At 39.5% G+C, this 13,334-nt stretch overlaps 1 protein-coding gene across 1 annotated transcript in view; it reads right to left on the bottom strand.

Annotated features, from left to right (window-relative positions):
• LOC124545786 (dynein regulatory complex subunit 5) overlaps nucleotides 1–13,334 on the bottom strand; it is a 99,121-nt gene that overhangs the window by 36,544 nt on the left and 49,243 nt on the right. Inside the window, exon 4 of the mRNA XM_047124733.1 lies at nucleotides 4,218–4,348. Within this exon, the coding sequence (XP_046980689.1) occupies nucleotides 4,218–4,348 (131 nt within the window). The remainder of the gene's footprint in view (nucleotides 1–4,217; nucleotides 4,349–13,334) is intronic.

The following is a 13,334-nucleotide window of genomic DNA, read 5'->3' as shown; positions in this document are numbered from 1 at the left end:
ATGACAGCTACTGTAATATGCTGTAAGTAAAGAAACAAAGGTTATGAAATGTAGGTAAAAGTAAACATCTGAAGAAAGTGTGTACATAAAATGAATTTACTCTAAAAAATACAAGTTTTGAGGCTAATTTGCTGGCATGGCATATTGGGAAACGGGTGCCATTTATACTGGTGTATGACCTCATAAACATTACCATGACATGTGCTATAGCTTTGACTACGTGCTATGAGCCCTGCTGTCATGTCATGTGACAAGCCAACCTGCAAGCATAAACAAGCATGTGCATCATGCCCCTGGGTCACCTATGGTTGCCCACACCTAATCTAAATAAACAGGAAATAGTGTGTGTGGCCAAATACCTGTTGCAGATGGAAATAAGATGCCAAAATGAAGGTTGTCAGCTCAAACTTGGCCCAAGGTACAGTGATTATCATATAGTGTTTCTTTTATCTTTTTGAAAACTTAGTGAATAATAATATTGTTGTTGTTGATGATGATGATGGAGCACAGTGAGTTGCTGTTTGGCCTAATTGTCAAATGCCAATGTTGAGAATATGAATCACTGTAACACATATGTGTTGCTACAGCAGAAATACATGTCGCGTGTGTGAAGTTATCGTTGGTTTAATATATTTGATCTGCAACTGAGGAACATATTTATAGAAGCAGATTTTATTCTATAGGGTAAAAATCATAGAGGGAGACCAAGAGATGAAAACACTAAGTAGATTCAGAAGGATGTAGGTTGCAGTAAGTACTGGGAGATCAAGAAACTTGCACAGGATAGAGTAGCACAGAGAGCTGCATCAAACCAGTGTCAGGACTGAAGACAACAACAACTACAACAACAACAGGAATTTTGTTTATTTAGATTGAATACCTTCCATTTACTGGGTCTGAATCTCAACTCTATTCCTAGACTCTTCACATACTACGATTTCAACCATCATGTGGACTGATATTCGATCCAAGCTGTGGATACATAAGAAACTTCCTTTCCTGCAGTCAGTCCTAGGGTTAATTTGTATAGCCTTTTACAATAAAATTTTGGCTGCCACTTAATCTCTGTCATACAGATGTATGATACCTACACATGCATCAAGTTATCGGAGATATGACGTGTGAATGGCAAGTCACTGTACCAGCATACTACAGGTGTTTGCTGAATCCTGTCCAGCAGTGACTGGGCCCATATTGGAAGACAGGCCATGCAGTCACAGAAAATTGTTTGACACACCTTCGACATCATAAGTATGAAAAGGAAGGCAAATGGATACTAAATCAATAAGCTGTGTATGACATTGATTATAAACCCATTTGACATCCAAAATCAGTACCATTGGCATATTACAATTAACTGGAGGTCATCAGTTTTAGTTGAACCCAGGACATATATGATGACATCCAGTGCTGTATTTGTCAATATTTGTTACTAGCAACTAGTGTCCCACTCTTCTTCAAAGGCCTATTCTGATTTCTTCCACTGCTCTCTGTACCATGCTATTGTTGCTATGATGCTTCACCATATGACTGCAGCCCATCTCATCATCTTTCCTTTCTCCTTTCTTCTTTTAGGACAAGTAGTCTGTTGGCAATTTGTTTGTAAACAATTACAAGTGCATCCGCACAATATACAATGTTCCAGAAATCATGTCTGGGGGCTAAATGATGAAAACTGGGCTAATATTATAAAAACCACAAAGTAATTAGAGATTTTATGCCATAGGAGGGTTGGTAGAAGTGTATTTCACAGCATCATCATTGTACTAGACCCAAATTTTATACAAGCATTTTAGTCACAGGAATGTTACGTGGAATAATAGTTAGTGCATGTTACAGACAAGACTAGGAGGCAAATAATAGTGTAAACATTTTGCAACATTTTTCTTAACTGTACCACTGGCAGGAAGATACAGTGAATCACGATTTTTATTACTTTCATCATTTTATCCTAATGTTTAGTTCATATGCAATGAACTATAGTGAATCTCAAAATCCATCCATTGTAATATCCACATTACTTGAGATGTGAATGGATGAATTCTAACTCTTTCATAATGCTTTGTATTGTGAGCATAACTTATTTCCAGACTTCATAGATTACAGACAATAGTTTCTGACAAGAATGTGATCCAGTAAAATAGGGCTTCTAAACCAATAATACTGCCTATTCATTATAGATTTAATGATTGTTTGCAGGCACACAAATACTCATTTGCTGCTGTTCAAAGTTTACTGTCATTAATGTAATGGAAAAATGTAATCACTGCTTCTAAATTCCTGGCAACAGTAGCATTTAGGTGCAGATATATGAATTTGCAACACTTCTCATTCTGAACTAGTAATAATTTTTATGTTTGTGTCTTGCTTTTAAGAATCACTCTGTGAAAATTATTTTGCAGTTGCATCTTACCCTGACATAAGCCACCATATCCTCTGCTACTTTCTGAAGAAGAAAAATACTTGAAATGCAGTGCAGCTGATAAGCAGTAAGGCCAACTACTTCATTACTCTCACACTTGGTTGCATAATTTGGTTAAACATTATCTGAAATTTTGTCACAGATTTATTTACAGTGAATTCTACCTGCAATTAAACAGTTAAGCCTGAATGGCTGATAGTGAACCCATATAAATGTGTTCTTAGAAGTTTAGTGTCTAGTTGCTGTCACCATGATTTGAACATTCAGTCAGGTCCATAATCTGTCTCGTAGCTATGAGACATGGAGTGCCCCCTATCAGCCAGTCCAGTAAGCACCACTTAGTACATGTGGTATACACAATTACAAAGTGAGTGTCAGATATCTGGCATCTCCTATATCAGTGACTTCCTTCCTGACCTCATTTTGTGGACTGGTTCTTCTGTTACTGTTGCCAAATGGTTTGAATTTTATACCAATTTGGCTATGATGGCCAAATTGTTTTGCTGTTGAGTGTACAAACTTTTTTGTGTTTCTTCCAGTTGAGTGGATATTTGCACAGTGTGTGATCCTGTTCTTTGTTTCCTGCTGGTATTGCTATGCTACTATTACACCTGTATCTGTGGTCACAGCTTCTTTATCTGATGTAATGTCTTCACAGTTTCGTTACATTAAACCTCATGCACTTTTCCAGTCAATATGATTGTTCTAGTACTATTTCAACCATCATTTCTTTGCAGATTATGTTCAAGTACAGCACTTGTGATGTGGATAACTTTCATGTGCTATTTCCAATATGCACAGAATTCATTTTCTGTAAACACAACAAAGCATTTTTCAAAAAAAAAAAAAAAAAAAAAAAAAAAAAAAAAAAAAAAAAAAAAAAAAAAAAAAAAAAAAAAGGATTGCACTATTTGTTTTATTTTATATTATAATACTTTCAAATAACAACAACCCTTCTTCAGTATGCATATAATTGCAGTTTTGCTCTGAGACATGGAGGCTGTTAGCAGAATTTTCCATTAAATTTCATTCTTATCATAATTGCCTGTGCTTACATTTTTTATGTGTGTTGCACCAGCAATGGGCAAGAATATTTAGTGATGGTTTGTATGTCTCTGACTACTGCTCTGAATTTTCAAACTGCTGTTTAATTCTGGTGTCTTGTAGTTTCAAATAACTGATTGTATGAAAATTAATCGCCAGTACTGATTGATATGAAATATGTATGTTCAAGGGAATATTGTTATGGCAACCACAATTTTTTATTTATTTTATTTATTTGCCTTAAGAGTTTCCTAAGTGTGCCTCATCTTAAAATTCATTAACTATTGCACTTACTGATGTTTTTATATTCTTTAGTTCATTGCGTACTATTAAGAATTAATTTCAATGTCTTTACGGTATACTATTTCTGTAGTTCATACTGTACAAAATGCTATCAGTATGTCTTTCTCCTATCTTACTTGTTTTCTAAGTTAATGTGGAAGTACAGGCACAGTGCTCAGCATACTGCTCTACAGATGAAGAAGGGCAATATTTTCTTGTATATTTTATACTGGTGAGAAGAGAAGGGAAGATTAGGACATAACATCCAAGAGTTATACTGGTATACATTTTATATTAGAAACAGAGTATCTCAGGAGCTTGTAAAGTTCATCACACCACATGCACCCAATTACAGTTCATCACTGATATGGAAAATCTTGGGCAAACATAAATTTACTTACAATATGACACTTACTTGCAAGTAGTTCTTGTTCTCACCAAGTTCAAAGCTGCAGTATTCAATTCTCACCTTAGAATTGTAATGTGCTGAAGGCTTTCCATGCCTATGCCAATGTTATGGCAATCAGATACAGCAAACTTGAAAAACGACCATTTAAAATCCATGCCACAATTCAGCTCCCCAAAAACTATGTCCAGCTCCTGAAATTACAACAAAACATTAATTTATAATGAACAAATTACTATCTCAGTCATTTGTTGCAGTTTAATGGTCAACAGCAAATGAATGCAAATCTCTGGCTTCTTCCCTCTGTTCAATCTGCTGCAATTTTAAAGCATACTACACAATGTGAAACACACATTGTTACTTGTAACCTTTTTCTCTTTCTTTTGTCATATCACTTTAGTTAATATGTTGCTTGAAAGAACCAGTTGTAATTTAATCAGTACATGGTATCTTTCCTCCCCCCCATGAACCATGGCCCTTGCCGTTGGTGGGGAGGCTTGCGTGCCTCAGCAATACAGATAGCCGTACTGTAGGTGCAACCACAACGGAGGGGTATCTGTTGAGAGGCCAGCCAAACGTATGGTTCCTGAAGAGGGGCAGCAGCCTTTTCAGTAGCTGCAGGGGCAACAGTCTGGATGATTGACTGATCTGGCCTTGTAACACTAAACAAAAACGGCCTTGCTGTGCTGGTACTGCGAACGGTTGAAAGTAAGGGGAAACTACAGCCGTAATTTTTCCCGAGGGCATGTAGCTTTACTGTACGGTTAAATGATGATGACGTCCTCTTGGGTAAAATATTCCGGAGGTAAAATAGCCCCCATTCGGATCTCCGGGCGGGGACTACTCCGGAGGACGTCGTTATCAGGAGGAAGAAAACGGGCATTCTACGGATCGGATCATGGAATGTCAGATCCCTTAACCGGGCAGGTAGGTTAGAAAATTTAAAAAGGGAAATGGATAGGTTAAAGTTAGATGTAGTGGCAATTAGTGAAGTTCGGTGGCAGGAGGAACAAGCCTTCTGGTCAGGTGAATACAGGGTTATAAATACAAAATCAAATAGGGGTAAAGCAGGAGTAGGTTTAATAATGAATAAAAAAAATTCGGAGTGCGGGTAAGCTACTACAAACAGCATAGTGAACGTATTATAGTGGCCAAGATTGACACGAAGCCCATGCCTACTACAGTAGTACAAGTTTATATGCCAAGTAGCTCTGCAGATGACAAAGAAACTGAAGAAATGTATGATGAGATAAAAGAAATTATTCAGGTAGTGAAGGGAGACGAAAATTTAATAGTCATGGCTGACTGGAATTCGACAGTAGGAAAAGGGAGAGAAGGAAACATAGTGGGTGAATATGGATTGGGGCTAAGAAATGAAAGAGGAAGCCGTCTGGTAGAATTTTGCACAGAGCATAACTTAATCATAGCTAACACTTGGTTCAAGAATCATAAAAGAAGGTTGTATACATGGAAGAATCCTGGAGATACTAAAAGGTATCAGATAGATTATATAATGGTAAGACAGAGATTTAGGAACCAGGTTTTAAATTGTAAGACATTTCCAGGGGCAGATGTGGGCTCTGACCACAATCTGTTGGTAATGAACTGCAGATTAAAATTGAAGAAACTGCAAAAAAGGTGGTAATTTAAGGAGATGGGACCTGGATAAACCGACTAAGCCAGAGGTTGTACAGAGTTTCAGGGAGAGCATAAGGGAACAATTGACAGGAATGCGGGAAAGAAATACAGTAGAAGAAGAATGGGTAGTTTTGAGGAATGAAATAGTGAAGGCAGCAGAGGATCAAGTAGGTAAAAAGATGAGGGCTAGTAGAAATCCTTGGGTAACAGAAGAAATATTGAATTTAATTGATGAAAGGAGAAAATATAAAAATGAAGTGGCTTAACCTCGAAGGCATTACATCAGCAGATGATAGAGCTCAACCTTGTTCGCAGCATAGATTAGTGGGCAGCAGTGCGAGTGCTGCCATAGATTACTTGCCCCATAGACCTGTTTACCTCTCTGGGCCACTTGACTATAAATAGTTCATCTACTATCTCTAAGCAGCCTGGATATTTAGTGCAGCACATCTCCACTCCAAAGTATCTTCCATTGAGCTCTGAGCCAGGTGCTGACAGTACCCACAGTTCCTCAATCAGAGCCTCGATCAGAACATTTGCTATGTATGACACCATGCTGCATCGCCCATCACCAACTGCCAGCACTTGCCTGTACCTTCACCAGAACTTGGCCTCTGCATCAGAGCTGTCCAGGAACTTGGTATAGTCTGTCAACCTTCATTACATTATTCTGTTCTACTGATGAGTGAACATTAACTTCCACCATTTCATCATTACAGATTTTGGCCAAAATTAGGCTCTTATAAATTCAGTGATTAACTTGTCTCCAAAGGAGTAGTATTTGGTTTATATACTTTTCAATAAAACTCATTGTTTACCTGGGCTGTGTTCACCTATGTCACAAAGTCATTGGATATGATGTTTTTGCTTCACTATGTCCTAATATTTTGATGTTACTGCGCAGGTGTTGCTGGTATTCCAGAACATGCCACACACCATGCAAGTGATGGCACACAAAATGATGACCATCACAACATCCAACATGGATCTCTGGTTGTCATCCGGTTGACCCGCACTGACACACTGGTAAAAGCTGGGCCACCACCGCTGTTCCACATGTTTGACAACAAGAGCGAGCTCTGGGTCAACTATGTGGTCAGACTGAAACACCACTTTCTGGGCCACGGCATCACAGGTGACATCCAGCAGCATGCATCCTTTCTGGACTATGCAGGCCAAGCAAATTACGATTTAATACAACAGCTCAACCCTGAAGTGGGGACCCATTCCCTCACATATGACTGCTTCAAGACTTGTTTACTAGAATATTTTGACTTGCAAGTGCATGTGGCCCACCATACTTTTTTATTTACCACAAGTTTTGTGGACAATCTTAAGGAGAGAGGATAGGCAAATTGTGGGGTTATATCATGACTACTGATTCCAGTGTACTAATCCTCAATGTACACAGTTCTATGTAACTTCCCTTATCAGAGACATGTTTCTTGTACATTCACCAGATGGAGGACTTCATACCAATCCCCCCAAATCCAAGAATCCCATGTCAGTGACTTGCCTCCCAAACATTAGGACTTTCAAAAAGTCTTTGTGATCACTGGCAACATTACACAACCCTTTGCAGGTATTTGCAGCCTACCCAGCCTGCTGGCTCCAATCTCAGCCACAGCCCACACTACATTCAAATTCACCTGTGGCTGCAAGCCTTTGCAGATATTTGCAGCCTATGGGTAGGCTGGCCCCAATCTCAGCCACAGCCCGCACTACATTCAGATTCACCTGCGGCTGCAAGCCCCCGACCAATGTATGTCACCCACAGCAGTTCATGCAGTATCTTGTTTTATTGCCCACCCATAGTAATAGTTTTATTATCACCAGGATAAATGTTCTTCCTGCAGCAAGACAGGACACAAGGTGGATGTTTGCCAATCTTCCCTTAAGATGAACATAGTTTACACCTGCATGGAGCCCCATTTCCTGGGAGCTCAGGATCTTCTCTCCATGTATGAGTTAGTTTTATCTCATCCTACTATTGGCTTCACTGGTTTTGAGGCTCATGTCACCTCCCTCCAACAGCCACACCCTGCTTTGCCAAAGCTTGGAATGTTACATTTATGCACAGAGATAAGCTACAGATGGAGAAGGCATTCTCACCACTGTCGCCAATGGTCAGTGGGCTACTCCTATCATGACTGGAAAAATTGAATGGATCACTTCCGATTAGTGATGACTTTCAGGTCACAATCAATACACAGTCTGTCATGACACCTACACAAATCAAAAAGTGGATACCATTAAGGCATGGTTTGCAGGAGGCAAGATTTTCACCAAGACTGGTCTACGGAATACCTACCTTCAGCTCCTCTGGACGAGGCATCAGGCAATGCTCTAGTCATTAACACCGTGTTTAGACTATTATACTATAACGGTCTTCCTTTTGGCACTGCCAGTGCCAAGCTATTTCTTTAATGGCACTTGAAACAGCTGATGTATTGGCACACCAAACCATCTGCACAACATTCTCATCACAGGGTAAAAATGCTCAGGACTTTGTGGCCAACCTTGATGCCTTTTTGGCTGTTCTGCAACAAGCTAATCTCAAGTTAATATGGACAAATGTCATTTTTTCATCCTTCAGGTAGAATATCTCGGTCATGTTCTCACTGCTTTAGGAGTACAACCTGCAGCACAATGTTCAAACCATCCAGCAGCTTACAGTCCCAATGGACTTAAAGGAAGTACAACCTGTGCTTGGTCAACTTAATTACTATTGCAAGTTCATCACAAATGACACTGTCATAGTGTAACTACTCCATGTTGTTTCAAAACATTGTCAAGTGGAATTGCACTAGCACGTGATAAAGCCTTTAGAGATCTTGATCAAGCCCTGCTTCAGCTGACATGCTTTATGGCCTATGACCCACCAAAATCTTTATTTGTAGCAGCTAACACTTCTGATTACAGCTTGAGTGCAGTGTTACCTCACAAAGTACATTATGTGAAACATCTCATTGCAATCATATCCAAAATTCTGACACAGGTACAATCCAACTACAGCCAAATAGAAAAAGAGACTGGCTATTGTTGAACTTCTAGCATGCTGGAGTAGCTTGAGTCAGCAACTTCTGTTAATCAATAGAACAAGAAACTAGTTCAAGTTGCAAATATTTTATTCTTCATTCAGTCACTAGTTAGCTGTATGCACTCTAAATGTGCATTACACATTTTTTGACATCTTTGGAAATGCCATTTTCGACTTTTGTTATGAAGATTTGAAAATCGGTCTCAGCCCAAGACTAGTCACTGAATGAAAAATAAAATATTTGCTACTTGGATTGGTTTTTAGATCTATTTGGCTATTATTTTTACACTCAAGAAGTTCTATGAACAGCTAACAGTTCATGTTATCGACTGACCATAAACCCTTCTTACCATTCTTAATGGGAGACTCCAATACGCTGACCAAATTGCCACATCATTCCTAATTCAATTCAGAACCAGAGGTGTGTTGCCATACAGACACAGAAGCAGAAGATTTTGTAGCCAACCTTCACTTGGATGCACAGATAATCACCTCTCACTCTTTGGGAGAGCTGGTTAACTGCAAATTATGCCATCTAGTGCACTGAGGTTGGCCGACAGATCGGAAACAGTTGGTTCATCCGCAAGGTCAAGCATTCTGGAATAAGTGCCATGAGTTCTCCACCTTCAATGGAGTCCTTTTGTTGCAAGGAAAAAGTGGTCACACCCACAATGTGATCCCATCCACTTGGAAGTACTGCATCCTGTCCCTCCTACATCAGGTCCAGTGCAGGGGAAAGGGGTGCTCACCAAGAGACTGGTACATCAACATATGAGTGGCAAGGGATCCAAGCAGATACTGTCAACATGGTGGCAGCATGCAACACCTGCCAAAGCAAACAGCCAGCACATGCTTGCATATACTTCAGGTGGCCTGATGATTCAGTGCCCTGATCATGACCCCATTTAGACTTTACATGCCCCTTGGCTGTTCGTGGTTTATCATGGTCACTATATTCAATGTCTCCCACAAACCACAGTTATCAACAACAGACCTCAGTTCACATCTTTCGAATTTACCTCTTTTTCTTTTTCTAATAGCATTGCAAGTGCACATAGCATCTTTTCATCCTACGTCCAATGATTAGTGGAAAACTTTGTCCGCACACTGACGATAATTTAAATGAAGCCCTCATTCTGTTTTAGTCTCTTATCACTCAGCCCCTCAGCATGGCATCAGCCCTGGCAAAAAACTCCCTCAACCCCTCAGTATGCCATCAGCCCTGCCAAAAAACTACCTCAACCCCTCAGCATGCCATCAGCCCTACCAAAAAACTCCACAGACAGCAGTATTGGCCCAAACTCTCCATCCTACAAGATCTCCATCTCCCTATCCATGGTATTGGCCCCACTAATACCCTGTCAAAGATACCATTTGGGCAATAGTTTTCTCTAAGAATAACCACTGCTGAGCCCTGGCGGTTGTTGCCCATTTATTAAGAAAAGCCATGGTGGAAGTACAACTTTACAATGGCTTCATTTGCCACAAGTGTATTAATCAGGTGCACCCACGGAAAACAGTGATACCTCCTAGCAGTGGATTATCACATTCTTTTGATCCCAAGTTGGTTGTTCCCCCTCCACAAACCTACAACAGCACAGCAGAACTGCCACAGCCACAAGGTCCATACCCTCCAGCCTCTGGCAAGGTCAGCCAGACCCCGGTCCAGACAGCAATTCCAATGGACAGCGACCTCAGCCCGCTGGGGTCACCAGTTCCACAGGCGGCCAACAAAGAAGCAACAGTTTTCTCATGCATCAAGATGTGCTACACCATCTATTTCTTGGAGGATGGGGTGTGGGGCAGAGGGATGGATGCTGTGTATGGTATGTACATCCTATAGACTGACAACCTTTCTCACAACAATGGTATACCAAGTGGCCTATCCTCGAAGGAGTTACATCACCAGATGACAGAGCTCAACCATGCATGCAGCCTAGGCCGGCGGGCAGCAGTGCGAGAGTTGCCAGTGATCATTGGCTCTGCAGACCATTGGCCTCATGATTACAAATACAGCTAAACTTGATTAAATTGGAATGTGTGTAATTCAGAAATCTGGACAAACTGTGCAAGTATTTCAGTCCTGGCACATTCAATATACTTTTTATGTGTTAATTTTTTTTGTATATGTGGAACATACCTAACCCAGAAGTGGAATGCAAATTTAAAACATAATTAATACTTCATTGTATAATGTGAAAGAAAAGCTTACATTTTGTGATCAAAAAGTAACAGGAATTTTTGTTTTTCTTAAGTATTTCATTTATTCACCATAAACTTTGTGCCCTTCAAAGTAATACCCCTCATATATAATACAGTTGTACCAGCACTTCTTCCAATCTTGGAAGTTCCTCCAGTACTCATTTTTCATTACGGTGTTCAGCTCCTTCTGTGACTATGTTTTCATCTCATCAATGGTGGCAAAATGACATCCTTTCACCATTCCCTTCACACTTATAAATACAAAGAAGTGGCAGAGGGCGATGTCCTATGAATATCCTAAGGCAACATAACAGTTTTCTTTCCTGCCAAAAAATCATGAACAAGCATTGGGGTATGAGTGGGAGAACTATTGTGATACAGTTTCCACGAGAAGTTTTGCTTTAGTTCTGGTCATTTTCTTCAGATTACTTCATGCAAATGGTGCATGACTTCCAGGTAGTATTCCTTATTGACTGTACGACCATAAGGCAGGAATTCATGATGGACTATTCCACTTTAATTGAAGAAAACACGGAGAATCACCTTCACATGTGACCGAGCTTGTCCAATTTTTTTCAGTCTTGGCTTTTCAAGTGGTTTCCAGCGAGATGACTGAGCCTTTGTCTCGATGTCATACTCATCCTTCATCACCTGTTATAAACTTCTTTAGAAGTTCTGAATCATTGTCAACTTCATTCACCAATTCCTGAGCAATGTATATTCGACATCATTTTTTGGCGAAAATTCAACAATTTCGGAACAAACTTTGCTGCTACATGTTTCAAGCCCAAAACATTCAAATAAATTGCTTGGGATGAGCCAAAGGATATGCTGACATCTTCAGCAACCTCTCTGATGGTGATTCAGTGATTTTCCAGAACCATTTCCTTTACTTCTTCCACAGTGTTGTGAGTAACTGATGTGCTAGAGCATCCTGGGCAGTCTTTGTCTTTAGCATCTTCTTGCCCCTCTTTCATACACTTATCCCTCTCGTAAACTCTTGTCTTACTCATAGTAGGTCCACCAAAAGCTACAGTCAACATTTTAAATGTGGTGCTGCACTTTATTCCATTTTCAGGAAAAATTTAATGCAAATTGTTTGACACATCTTTTTGGAAAGTAAAAATTTGCTGAGCTCTCAAAACCACATATACCCTTTTCAGATGTCAACAATACACTAAATATTTGGAACAACTGAAAATGCCAATGTACATTAGGAACATGAGTATACACACACACACACACACACACACACACACACACACACACACGATTGAAAATCAGATATAAACAGCCCACAAAATTAAAAAAATTGTGCTACCTTTTGATCAAACATTGTATACATAGTACTACTGTACTGGCACTACAGTATACCTTAGTTATACATGTATAGACAAAGAAGCTAATTTTAACAGAAGATTATACATCCCTGACAATCCTATAATGTGAAAGAGGTGACTGTAGTTTCATCAACAATGGTCTTATCCAACAAGGTCAAGCAGTCCAAAGAAATGCACTACCTGCATTATTCTTTGCCCATTTCAGTTGACTTGTAGCACTTTCAGTAACAAAATGCTTCTGAACAAAAAGTATCTATTGCTAACAATTAATAAAAGATTAAGGTAATGGAGGTGCACGAGAAAGAACCCTCTATGCACAAAATAATCTTGCATTTCCAATGCTGTAAAACAAAATTTTTATGAAACTTTGAGAAATGAGGAGATGATACAGAAAGGTGAAGAAGACAGGAAATGAAGAAATTAACAAGATAGTGCAGGAATGATTTGTAACTGTGTAGGCAAAAAACTTACCTTTGTCTGAACCAATGTTTCTGAGTGAGGCTCTGAAAACCACTAAAAAGTTTGAAAATATGGAATTTAAGGAATCTACAGGATGACTGGACACTCAAAGCTAGACACAACTTTGTGTAGAATGAAATGCATGGGGAAGCTACGGATGTGCAGGAAAATCTAGCAACAGAATAGGAGACAATATTGCACAAACTAAATGGGAATTATGACCCAAAAGATGTGTTCAGTGTCAATGGAACATATTTATTTTATTGCGCACTGCCTTCAAAATCTGTAGTAATAGAGATGATAAGTGCATCAATGGAAAAATGTCCATGAAAAGACTCACTAATCTACTGTGTGGCAACACATTGGGTGAAATGGAGAAACCACAGGTGATTAGAAAGATAGCAAAACCCTACTGTTTCAAAAACATAGGTGTCAATAAGCTTCCACTCACACAATGAAGCAATAAACAGATGAGGATAGTAAGTGGTATTATGGAAGAGT

The sequence above is a fragment of the Schistocerca americana genome, chromosome 8 (genome assembly GCF_021461395.2).
Source record: "Schistocerca americana isolate TAMUIC-IGC-003095 chromosome 8, iqSchAmer2.1, whole genome shotgun sequence".
Lineage (NCBI taxonomy): Eukaryota > Metazoa > Arthropoda > Insecta > Orthoptera > Acrididae > Schistocerca > Schistocerca americana.
The sequence above is the reverse complement of the archived record's forward strand: the minus strand, read 5'-3'. Positions and strand labels throughout refer to the sequence as shown.